This window comes from Lissotriton vulgaris, chromosome 6 (assembly GCF_964263255.1).
Source record: "Lissotriton vulgaris chromosome 6, aLisVul1.2, whole genome shotgun sequence".
Taxonomy (NCBI): domain Eukaryota; kingdom Metazoa; phylum Chordata; class Amphibia; order Caudata; family Salamandridae; genus Lissotriton; species Lissotriton vulgaris.
In genome coordinates, this window is record NC_141694.1 from 903,072,522 (window position 1) to 903,085,861 (window position 13,340).

The window sequence follows — 13,340 nt, forward strand, 5'->3', positions numbered from 1 at the left end:
AATGCATGGGATTCTAATCCACTGGAACCTTGAACACTCTCCAAATCAAGCAATGCTATAAATAAATAAATAAATAAATCCACAGAGTTGCCCTATTTTACTGCATTCTTCTGTGAAATTCAGAAGACGATTTAAACCATTAACCTGGTTCTTGAGTATTTAACAATGTTGTAGGCACCCATTCTAAATTACTGGAATGCCAGCTTTAAACCAATACCTCTATTTTATTTAGTCTAGGAACAGGCTGCTATTTGCACACACATATGTGATTTTAAATTTACTGGCATACACATTTGCACAGATCAAGAGAAAATATGGCAGCCATTGAGATTTGCCTCTATTTTCTAATAAAGTATGATACCGCATATTAAATAATAATTTGTTAGCATCACTTTGATGCAAGTCGTAATGAAGCGGGTAGGGGTCTTATGATGTACGTTTATTTCATTTTGTGGTCCATTCTACTACCCTCATTCTCTCCTACTTCGGCATTCGTGTGAAGGCCAATTCTGTTGACAGAGTCACTAGCTTACAAGCTCAGGTTAAGGTTCTAGAATGGATCCAATTCCAAACAGTTATCTGAAAGACTTGTAAACTCTTTGTGCGAGAACTCACTCCTTGATGCCATGTCAGCCTCATACCGAGTTTGTCAGATCCTGGGATAGTGTTCCCCTTGTCTATATGCATATCCAATCACAGTTGCATGGGTTAGAGTAAAAGAAACCTTTTTTGCCAACTAAACTATTCACTCCTGTTGACACTGTAGACCATTAGTAATTTATGAAGTAACCCACAAACCTTGGATATATTATCTTGGCGACTTGTTGGTGACCACCATTAAAACACACTGCATCTCACAGGAAAAAAGATACCCGAACAAAATGAGCATCTTTTCCTAAAAAACTTGATTTATTTTACTGAGGTTTAATATACAGCTTTAATATGTTAAGGCAATAGTACAAGATCTGTTTTTTTAAAATTTACACATAATAATACGGAAATGTCATCTCAAAGTTTTTTAATGTACAAAAGGGATCCAATGGTTGTCTGCTAGCAGCTCTGAGATTCGTCAGGAAAGAAAGACAGGACTGAGAGTGCTGCCAAAAACCACACAGAACACAAGACTAGTAGAGAGGGTGATTTCACATACCAATATGTATAAAAAGTGTTTTTTTAAGTAAATAAATTCAAAAACAGTGCCTGCTCCACAGGGCGGGCACGTTTAACAATTCACTGACCAATGTTCCTGACAAAGAGTAGCAAAATCTTGGGTGGCAGTATATTTTCTTATTAGAAAAAAGAGGCTAAAAAAATATCTGTATCTAGAATTCTGTATCAGTCGATAAAGGTCTGTAGAGAAAATCATCCATGTGCATCACTGTTAAGAAAGGCAGAAGTTGTATAAAATATATTCACTGCTATTAAATGACAATCGAGTCAAGCGATAGTGGAAAGTAACAAACAAACACACAAACAAACAGCACTGCTTTGCATATTTCCACTGATTTCTAAATGTGAACAGACAACACACTTAAGATATTTCACCATGCATTGTCCATTTGGTCTGTTGCTTAAGTGAAGATGATGTACTTTGCTTCATTCATCACACTCCTCTTCAAAGAGTTTAGGCCATATGTATGAACACATTTTTCCATAGACACAGAATGGTAAAACCCTTTGAAACATCTGGCCCTAAATGATTTTTCTCATTCGCTACAGTCAACATTTTAGATGACAATACACCTTCCTTAAGGGCGGAGGCCACGCCTCCCTTTTCTTAACACTCCAGAGTATATGGGCTCATGTTATGTGTGAGGGTCTCTACTCCAGTTCACTGTCTTCCTTGGCGGCGTTAAGTGCTGTGCAGTAGTTTGGTTGATCCGAGGGTGTGTAGCCCGGCAGGCACACACACTTGTATGAACCCTCTGTGTTGATGCACTTCGCGTTCTTGCAAAGCGACATCCGGTTGTTCAACTCCGTACATTCGTTCACATCTAAAAGAGAGAAAGAACAACTCATGTTAAGGAGAAAGTTTCATTGAGTGTGTTGCCTTTCATTCACAGTGGGCTTAACCCTTAACCTCAATGTAGTGTGTGTATTCCTTGAGTGCAACACTTATCCAGATAGTATGCTCATCAATACCTTCACCCACTTAATGGAGGTGTTACCTTACTTTATAGTTGAAGTACAACAATAAAAAAGAGGGTGTGTAAAGATTTATGTGCATGGAATCAACAATTCTGAGATCTGATATACACCCCTGAAATGGCCACTCACGCTTTATCTGGTGAACAAGTTGAGACATAAATACTGGTTCCCTATGTACTTGCAGCCTCTATACGAGAAACAAATGCAACGTGGTGCCACAAGTCATTTTGCTGCGCTGCGTTAGTTTCGAAGCACAGGGATGCAACATATTTACAACACTATGTCGCATCTCTGTGCTTTTCCCTTCACTGGTGCACAAACCGCTGTCATGCATCGGCATTGAGGTGATTTCCACTTCCAATGCATGCTGTAGGATGCAGCACGCATTGAAAGAGGACAAAAACGAGGAGAAATGAAAAAAATTCTCCTTGTTGTGCCCCACCACGCCACCCCTGGAGCAGCGTAGCATTCAGGCACATTTCCAAGTTTACGATTTCTCGTAAATCTGGAAATGCATCAGTGGATATGGGTGTTGCGTGGGAACACTCATAGCAACATCAATGTCATGCCCCTAACGTGCAAAGTGTTGTGTGACAAGGGGCAATATTTACAAGTACATGTAAAGCCATGCAGGTTGGTGTGTGCTTGTAAATATTACGCAGAAAGTTGGGCCACCAGTGCGTCACGCAACAGGATGCACCAGCAGCACAAGGGGCTTGTAAATACACCCCCTGGGAAGCTTTCACAGACACTATGACCAGCTTGAATCTCACCCAAAAGAACCCAGATAGACAGTGCAGATAGTAAAAACTGGTCAGTCACTCAAAATAAGAAATTCATCTCAACATCCGACAGTTAGCAACCTGCCTTTCGCTGCATCCTCGAATATGTACTTGTTAATGCATATTTTGGAGCTCTGTTTGGGCCTCTGTTTAGTTATCTCTAAACTTTAATGTTTTTATAATTATACAGACAGCTTCCTCCTTACTATACACCAATCTTGGAAACAGCTAGAAGTTTACTCATGCAAAGGTGAAGATTACATGAGTTTCCAGGATAGAGTGTTCGAAGGGTTTTTTCACGAGGAAAATATTTCCACTGAGAATAAAAAATTTAGTCTGAGCACTAACACTTGCTCTTTGTTTTTTTATGAGCAAATATAGGTATGCATACCCGCAAAAAAAGAATTCACAAAAAGGATTCTACAGTAACAAATGCAGAATGCCAACGGTGGACTCCAGGTGTCGCACCAACGCCTGATTATTTCCGTAGGTATCTGGAGAGTACTTATAAACTGTTAGTGTGCAAAAAAAAACTCCTGCACCCACTGTTGCGGGGTACAACCCATGAGAATGGGAAGAAAGTCAAAGACGATAATGGAGTTGTGGATTCTAGCAGCATTCCTAGGAAAAAAGTCACTGTACTCCAGACAAGCTTTGGGAACTCCAGAATTTTTTTTAACTCTATATACACGTAAATGTAAACTCTAGGATTGCGATCTTATGAATCGACTCATAGGGCCCCATTAGGATGGCGGGTGAATTGCCCCTGCCGGGCCGGCGGTAGTCACCGCCTGCCCGGTGGGGGCAATCCGCCAGTCATCTCGATAGAAAAGACCCCCCGCCATATTATTATGGCTGGGGGGTCTGCGGCGGATGGAAAGACCGTCCGCCGCTTTTCCGCCGGATCGACAAGGGTTCAATATGGTGGCGGTGTCTTTCAGACACCGCCAGCCATATTACAATGTGCCTTTGCAAATGCCTTTCCGTGGCGGCATTGCCGCCACAGAAAGGCATGGGGAGTCTGCTTGAGGTGCCCGGCGGGCCCCCATGGACTCCGGGGGGGCGGTGGGGTGAGGGTTAAAAATGGAGGGTACCTATGGTACCCCCCTGCCTTTCAAGGAACAGCGTGGCAGGCACCGCGCGGTGCCTGTCACGTTGTGCACAACATGTATTGTTAGCATTGCAGCGGGCATTGCTTTCAGCACCGCCCGCCACAGTGTTAAAAATACGGGATGCGCGCGCCACTGTGGCGGGCGCATCCTAATTGCCCCCACAGGACCCCCGCCCTTATGGCAGGCGGTCCCTTTTACCATGAGAATGGCGAGCGGACAAAGTCCGACCGCCATCCTAATGATGCCCATAGTGTCTACCTTTAATCCTACATGTACAGGTGCCCTCTTTAGATTCCTTGAGTCAGAAGATGCAGTCTGCTTTTGCCTACCTCTATTTTATATTAAAACCTGCTTTAAAACACAATTAAATTTTTTCAGTGCCTCATCATGTTTTGTGCAGTGTACCCAAAGCAGAAATTTAGCATGAGGCAAATATGCTGAGATGAGACCATATTAAAACATTTTATCACACATATGAACGTGTGCTATTATATCTTTGATTACTGTAGCACAGATCAAACAAAGGGTAACAATCCTAACTTTGATATTAGATTTACAGACACGTTTTTCAAGAGCAGGTTTTGGTGAAGATTAAGCAAAAGTATTTGCATCCAGCCAGAGTGATGTATCTGAGTTAGCTTTGCCTGGGAAGTGTTATGCAATATTAACGTATCCACCTGGCAGATTCCCACAAGAGCAACATGCCTTTGTTCTCCTTGACAGAAATAAAATAAAGCTCTCACAAGCAAGCTCATTTTAATAATGCTGACAGTACAGAATCTGGTATTTAAATCTTTAGTTAATCCTGAAGGAGTATCCCTGCCATCCCCTGATACTCACGTGTCAGTGACAGGGATTATCAGAGGAACAGACAACCACAAAGGCTCTCCACAGCCATCCTGAATTCATAGATTGTTGCTCTTAAGAGCAGTAAAACTGTCCAGCAATCCATTTTTGTTCACTCAATGGACTTCAACATTGCACCAACTGAAATCAGGAATTCCGGAAATGATGCCAAAATGTGAACCAACAGATCAAACATTTTTAAGATCCAATCCTCTGGGTGGAAATCCTCCAGGCCACCTGGGACAGCCGTATGGCAGATGGAACTAGTAAAGTGGGGTAGAGCAGAGGGAACGACTCTGAGAAGGGAGGAGGAGAAAGGCCAACGGAAGTATCCTATAGCACAGGAATGGGAGGTTATGTTGATGGCCCTGGAGGGGATAGACCTTGTGCCATCACAGGGTGGTCGAGCGTAATACCTAAACAGGGTGAGAAGCATCACTGCTAAGTAACACGGGAGCCTAGGGCAACGCACGGACTACTTGAAATGTTTACACTGCAGCATAAATCCTTGCAATAACAGTTGGGAGACAGTACACAGAGGATTTCTACTGCGACCAGGAGACGGGAGGGAAAAGTGTGGGATGTTGGGGAGGGCGGGAGGGGGGAATGTTTGCCTTTTGTTGTCATGCATGGCGGGACTGCAGGAATACTGTTGATTCCCCGCACAGATAGAAATGAATGACACATTACTGTTAGCCGGGGCAATCTACTGTCTAGGTCTCCCCCTTTTATTTCTATCTTAGGGTTTTTTTTCTTCTGTTTCTTTTTTTGGAGTCCTGGAAGAGACAGGGGCAATGTGGCAGCTGCCAATATTTATGCTTGGGGAGAAAATGGAAAACTTGACTGATGGACGCTTATATTACTTTGTAAATGTTATACAATGTCTTGATCGGTCTTGAAAAAAAGAGTTAAAAAAAACAAAAAGATCCAATCCACTGACCTCCCCTACCTCATATAATTACCCAATGGCTGAGAGCTGAGCATCACTTATGTTTTTTTGTTTTTTTAAACCAGTCTAAGTGATGACAATTCTCTAGGACACCTCCTTCAATACTTCTTGATACTCTAAGTTGCTTGTGGTACATATTAACGCACCATTTTGGCACCAACCATAGCTAGACTTCTCGAACTTAGGGGCATATTATCAAGGACAGGCGATACATTATCGCCGCTTTTATCGGCAGGAAACTGCCGATATAGCGGCGATAATGGCCTTCATAATATGCTCTATGAATTCCAATCGAAGCCCATGTTAGATGTGTTCACATCTAACATGGGCTTCGATTGGAATTCCATACCGCATATTATCAAGCCCATTATTGCCGCTTTATCTGCAGTTTCCTGCCGATAAAAGTGGCGATAATGTATCGCCTGTCCTTGATAATATGCCCCTAAGTACATTATATTATGAGACCATTTAAATGACTCTTGTTGGCGGAAGGAGACATAGGTCCGTAGCTCAACCAGAGTATCCTAGGATGGGTAAGACCAATATTTTCTTGGAGAAGCCAAACCTCGAAAGACTGATAAAGAGTTCAAGTGTGTACTTGTTTTCAGTGCTGTGGGACCAAAAGTGCAGGAGAACGTTCTTGAGCAGTCCACAATCTGCAGCTGATAAACATAAACCCCCCTCGAATAGCCTTTCTAACAATAGAGGAGACCTTGCAGAGCGCCATGAAGGAGTAATACATTAATAATACATATTTTGAGTGGTGTTGGGATAGAAAAGGTTACTTGCATGGCTCTTGAGAGCGTTGACTTCTGCCTCGAGTACACCCTAGCAAGATCAGAGGGTCTTTATAACGTTTCTGCTTGCATGTGCATTAAGGGGTTCACTGTAACATAAAATGACACCCAGAATGGGGCTCTGTGGTCTGGAGAGGCACATTATGTGCATTCACCATTTGCTGAGTATAACTACTGTCAGCTCACTGGTCTGTAGAGTATCGACAATAGTGTACTGCAGTACGACAATCCAGTGAGAATCGCCTCCTGGCCTATCCTATGTTTGTGAAATTGTCTGCCAGTTGTCTTGATATGGATCACAACTCAGAATGCTAGGTGGGGGCAGAATCAAAGATGCATGGGAATGAACTTCACATGGTGCAAAGCTGCCCCTACTGCCTGCCAGGAAATGCAAGCCTTTCCTGCCACATATCAGCAGCCAAGGACAGAGAGGTGCAAGTGAGACACTAAGACAGAAGAAAACCATTGCTTTGGGGACTAAGAATTTCACAACTATTGGGAAGGGGGCAACTGACCCCCCCAACCCCTCCAACCTCTCCATCCAAGGAACACTATTCACAAACTCTGCTAGAAGTGCTAATATCCACTTTGCATTGGCCTGCATAGAGGAGCAGGCTAGGCTGGCTCCAAAGTCATCATAATTATTAGTTAAGATATTATTGTACCGTTGATTATTTTCAGTGTAGTTTTTTTTTTAGAATTTTTTTTATTGAAGTTCTTAGGGTCAAAGAATCAGAACGAACACAAAAACAGTTTAAAAACCACAAATAAAGTTAACGCAGAATACATTCATAAAGACTGAAGAGGCAGCATTTTTAACATTAATCCATTTTCAGTGTAGTGTTGTATATTAAAAAGGAATGTACTTTTTCCTTTGTAAGTGAAATTACTGACTTGACATTATTTAAATTATTGGTATTAGAAAGTCTAACGCGTTCTGAGTTCCTAACCCCACACCACCTATCTGAGTACATATTGAGCTGCTCAACTGAGTAAAGTAAAGACAAATACCACCAGTGGCAGATGTCCTACGGTGACAGAGTTTAAGCCAATAACCCCATAAAACATTCACACAAGTGGGCTCCAACACAGCTTCCTTAAGCTGTTTAGGCATCTATTCTTGTTTCACTAGGGTGGGTGGCAATGGTCCATCTGGCAAAATGACATGACTATCCTGGCTGCCCAACTATGCATTTTCATTCCCTGTTCAGAGGATTGGGAAGGGTTGTATGTCAGAATATTGCGTACATATATATTGTCCAACATAAGTATTCTGTCCTAAATATTGTTTACAAAGAGGTATTTCATCTGGGTGTATATTTTATTTTATTGACTCTAATGGAGTGATATGTTTGCAGACAAAATTCAGAATAAGATATTTATGTCAGATGATATTCTGGCAATAGTATTCTGGTACTACAAACAGGGAGACAGTTTTTTTCAATGGCCACCAGCTCAGCCATAGGAGAGACCACTAGGCAGCGATAACTCTGACGTAAATGGCTTTAAATTGACACGCTGTTTAAGGTGGCTGGTCCCTCCCATTTCTGGTGGCGTAACTTAGAAGTCCACAAATAAACTATGACAGTCTTGCACAGAAAGCTCTTTAAATGTCATTTTAATTTGGACACTAGAAATGTACCCCATATTTGCAGGACCCCCAGGATACAGCACCCTGACCCACACTGACAATAGCAGTTCTATCATGCTGCCCTGGCAGGATGGTATTGAATTTACTGAATTTTTCCATGTGTCATCGCGTGCCAAGATGGTGGCTGCTGCTTCACTGCAAAAAAAACTCTGCCTCTGTGGAAGGTGTGCCTCATCTCTCCTGCTCCAGATGGTGTCCCAGCAGTCCCTGGGACACCATCACAGGTTCCCCACCCAATCCCAGTGCTGCTCTAAATAGCATGAAAGCGACGCCAGGATTGGTCTGAGTGGCCTGGTTTGCCACTCAAGCAGTGCCTGAAGTCTGTGCTGTTTCTCCAACCTGCCTGTGCAACACAGCTGGGTTGGAGAAACCGAAGGCCGCATGTCTGTTTGGCCGGCCTGACGGGCAGCAAAACTGACGTGCACTTTACAGTGCACCTACCACTGCTTCTCCCTGCCATGGCCAGGCCTGGCCCCGCCAAAGACTCCCTGGCTCAGTTAGTCAGCAGAAAAATAATTATATTGTTTTATTGTCATTTTATTTTTCCTTGACTGACTCAGTTGGGCGACGCTCCTCCGACATTACACAGGAGCCGCCCGTTTACTGACTTCCTGTATCTTTGTGCATTGACATTTTTGCATGTATATTTGAGCAGCAGAACTTAGGCTCCACCTTTAATTGTCTGTCTCAATTTTATAAATTTATACTCATATCTGACATTATATTCACTGTGCGCCTCACCTTCTTTAATGTGTGTGTCTAGCATTTAAATGTATTAATGAAATCTAACCATCATAGGGATTAGAGATTTATATACAAGTGTACTAATGTTCAGATAAAATATGTAATCATGTCCTCTTTTGTTTATGTTTAGCATTTATTCTTAAATTTCTACCTGTGTATGTATAATCATGCATTTGATGTTGATATTGACTGCTGAGTTAACTTAGCCGGACTATAAGCCTCAATTGAAATGCGTTTAGCCTTGCCAGTATATTCTTCGTTCTTTTTGCAGGTGCATTGTCATGCTTCTTGCTAGTTAGAGAAAGGAATACTGTTTGCATTAGACTATCGATAGTGATGCCTAAAGCGAACAACTTGGCATTGAATTTGAGAATAAAATGGTCAAAAGAGGCCTTCTGTTCATTATGTATCAGAACAACAAGTTGTTCATGGTTGCGGTTTACAGTCCAAGTTTCAATGCGATGGGAAACTTAAGGGAGGGTGTGAATGCTCCTCTCCAGTAACAATTTGGTTAGTCCCTCATGGTGTGAGAGGAGATAAAGATGTTCCTGAATCGCCTGTTATTTTAATTGGTGTTCCAACAGTTACACAGTCAGACTCCTTTTAGACTTGCAGAGGGACAGACCACTATGATTAACTTTTTCCTGAAAGGGTGAAGCTTTAGGCTAGACACTTATTTACTTTCCAATACTTCTACAGAAGTCTATATTCTGTTAACAGGTTCTAAGCACCCTGAATAGAAACCATAGATAGATGGTCCTGTAGTCAATCAAGGGTTAGAACAGAGCAGGGAAGTTTCTTTATGGAACACCTATTTGCCTTAATTTGTTTAATTATTGTTGTGGCTGTCACTATTCTGTATCTCGTTTTATTACAGATCAATATACGGTGATATTACAGCTTACCTGCTGTATTGTCCTATCTCTGCAACTCATTTTTATCCTGCTTATATACTGGATTGACTTGTATACTAAAATAAAATCCATTTTACTATTTCTGGTGGTTCTTGTCCTTATTGTGAAGTCACATGGACGTCACAAGCTAGAAATGTAGGGGGAGATTTACAATAACTGGTGCATCCCTGCATATCAGCAGGGATGCACCAGTTATTTTGCGTCACAGCAGACACCTCTTGCGCCACCATGGATGCGCCGCATTTTCAATGCGGCGTACCATGGCGCAAGAAAAGACAGGATGCATCTAAGGCAGGAAAGGTGACGCAGTGCTAGAGTTGTGTGGCAAGCGCGATGCAACTCCTGCACTGCTCAGGGGCACCCTATACTAGCTGTGATGCGTCACTCCTTACGCCTGCTTCAAGCAGGCGTTAGGTTTTGACGCAGCGGGGTCGGAAAAGTGACTAAGTGAAATCTTGTAGATTTCACTCAGCCATTTTTCCGAGGCGGTCCTGCGCCGGAACGCCCCCCCCCCTCCGAGCCAGAACGCCCACATTGGCGCAGGCCTTTACAACGTGACGTGTCTCCCTAGATGCGTCACGTTGTAAATATCCCACAACATGGCGCTGGCTTTGCGCCGCCGCTGCATCACAAAAGTGATGCAACGGCGGCTCAAAAGTGGCGTAAGGGGCTTGCTTGTCAATCGTCCCCGTATTGTTGATGCATTCTCCCAATCAGCGCTTCAAGTCAACCAACAAAGGTCCGTATGACCAATGGAGAAAAATCTTTAATGACTTCATCAAAAGATTGCGTTGTAAGTACCAGTGCGCTGTTAATTGCCACCGCTTGGTGGGAGTCCCCCAAACTGAGTTAACTTGATGTGTATTCTCACCAACACAGGACATCTTGGCCATGTCCAGGTGGTAGCCATCAAAGCAATCACAGGTGTAGCCTTCCTGCACTCTGACGCAGCGGCCATTTTCACATCCGTTCAGGATGCCACATTCCTCTGCCTGGAGCTCTTCAAAGCTGTTCAGGAAACCTAAGAGGGGGATATGTGAGGAAAATCATTACTTAAATATCTGGAGATCAAAGAATCTATTAATGTAGTCTGTAAATTCATAGGCAAATGCTCACTCCAAAACTAAAATCCATTTGTGAACTGGACCCGAAATTCCCCTTTAACCTTCGTGCCTTACAGATTAAAGCCTGTTCCAACAGCTAGTCAAATCTAGTACCATGGTGAATATATACATAGCAGAGCATTAAATGGAGATTACTGAAACTGCTATATGACCTCTGATTGTTAGCAATGTTATTTTTGCACTTCTGCTTTGCCGAATAAAACAAACGTGAACGTTTTAAGGAGATGATTACCTTTCTTAACGTGCAGTTACTAACAATAACCAGTAGATGGAAGCCCACACTCATAAATGTAGTGTATTGGCACTGCTATAAAGAGATGCAATACAGTTAAAAAAGGCGTTTGACCCAAATACACCATGCTTTATTTATGTAGAATGCACAACTGATGCCGGGAAGGAGAGGCTAATTTTATTTTCTGCTGTATTTGGTAATTATGATTTGGGGTGAATATCTCAGACGTTTTTAAAGACATTAAAACCGTTCAGAGTAAATCAAATTGACTGGTTAAGGTGCATTTGTAAGAAAGAATACAGGCAAACCGGAGGCGCAGAGATTTAGGGCAGCTTCTAACCCGGAAAATGAAGCTAGCACATACATTTAGGACATCTCTCCTGCCAACAAACAAGTGAACTGGATTTTTCCCAAAACATACAAAAAAGGAACAAAATGGTATAGGGCAAATGCAAGCTTCCAAATTGTCATGCGAGAATTGCAAATTGAGATTCACAACAAGGCACACAGCAGGCGCATGGGAGGTTTGCAAGAAAATGTACACATGTGGGTTCAAACTGCTGCTGATGGCAATTGAGAATGCAGGTTTGTAGGATTTCAATGTCATGCCAGGGAGGATCGGGGTGAAGAGGCTAAGACTTCATAGAGGCTCCATGTATCCCTGGAAGATGACCAGGACATTGTGCAATCCTGTTCTTTTTGAAATCACAAAATGCGATAGCATGCTGTCTTTCCCAGACGCCCCTGTATACTTAACAATTAAATCTTATGGTAGCAGTTTCAGGAGGACAAAATAATGGACGTCGCTTCGGGCTCATTCTAAGTATGGGTCTGATTGATTTGCTTTATGTAGCACTTATTTTCCTAAAGCCACACAAATTCATATAAGGCGCTTGCCCAACTACCTTGGCATAGATATGACCGCGGAGCGCATGCATGGTAAAGACATGCGTTGCGACGGGATGCATTGTAATGTCATACAACTGGTCTGGCTTGCAATCGTAGGGCATCGCCCACATACATAATAAGGATCTGGCGGCCGGCAGGATGATCTGCTAAAGAGTGCCACAATGTGCTTCGCGGGCATATCTATACAAGTGCCTTATATGTATTTGTATGGCTTTAGGAAAATATGTGCTACATAAAGCAAGGCTGTATGACGTTACAATGCATTCCGTTGCAACGCATGCCTTTAACAAGCATGCATTACAACGCAAATGCCATTACCATGCATAACCTTTACCATGAATATGCCTTTATCACCCCTCGCCACAGGTTCATTATCTGCTAAATCAGTTTTATTGCAGGAAGCAGCAGCAAGAACAAAGCTGAACACCACACAGTATAGAACTCCAGTCCCAACGCGTTTCATAAATACTTCTTCAGGGGGCTTCGGTGCAGGCAACTGTTTGATGGATATTTGCGGCCAGCCTGGGCCGATGAAAATGCCCCGATGCTGCCTGCAGCATTCAGCAAGTCCGTCATGCGGCGGAATTTGCACATGACACGGGAGCCGTTTTTGAGGAATCAAGCTGCCGCAGTGAACTTTTGCTGACAATACGATCCACTGGGATGTTTTAATTATGAATATTTGGAAAGTGTACAGCAGGCTACTCACTTGAGGACAACGGCGAAACCACAAGTACTAGCAGGCCAGAGTCTAGCCACGCCCACTGTGGCGCGGTGTTTGCAATAAAATGGATGACGCAAAAAGTGCCCTGCTGTTTCTTTCTTCTCCGAAGCCCCCCGGTCGGCTCCTATCCTGAAAGTCTCGGGGTGATTCGTCAAGCGTGGGCCGAGAAAAAAGGGGGTTCCAAAACTTGTTTTCCCCATGCAATTTCCCATAGGAATCTTTAATCGCAGCTACAGCCCGAACTGCTGAACGGAATTACACCAAATTTGGCAAAAAGGTAGCCTTTGATTCAGAGTTGTGCCTTTTGGTTAAATGGTGTAAATCCGTTCAGTAGTTCCTGAAAAAAATAACAAGTAAAATCATAGTGATATCTATGGCCGCACAGGATCCGCGCGCATGCCGAGCACG

At 43.0% G+C, this 13,340-nt stretch overlaps 1 protein-coding gene across 1 annotated transcript in view; it reads right to left on the minus strand.

Moving 5' to 3' along the window:
* Positions 1–890: 890 nt before the first annotated feature.
* The window catches only part of LTBP1 (latent transforming growth factor beta binding protein 1), a 1,129,437-nt gene continuing 1,116,987 nt past the window's right edge, over positions 891–13,340 (minus strand). The window contains exons 33-34 of the mRNA XM_086926894.1: positions 10,815–10,964; positions 891–1,994 (exon numbers count right to left, since the gene is read on the minus strand). Of these exons, the coding sequence (XP_086783020.1) occupies positions 1,822–1,994; positions 10,815–10,964 (323 nt within the window). The 3' untranslated portion in view covers positions 891–1,821. The remainder of the gene's footprint in view (positions 1,995–10,814; positions 10,965–13,340) is intronic.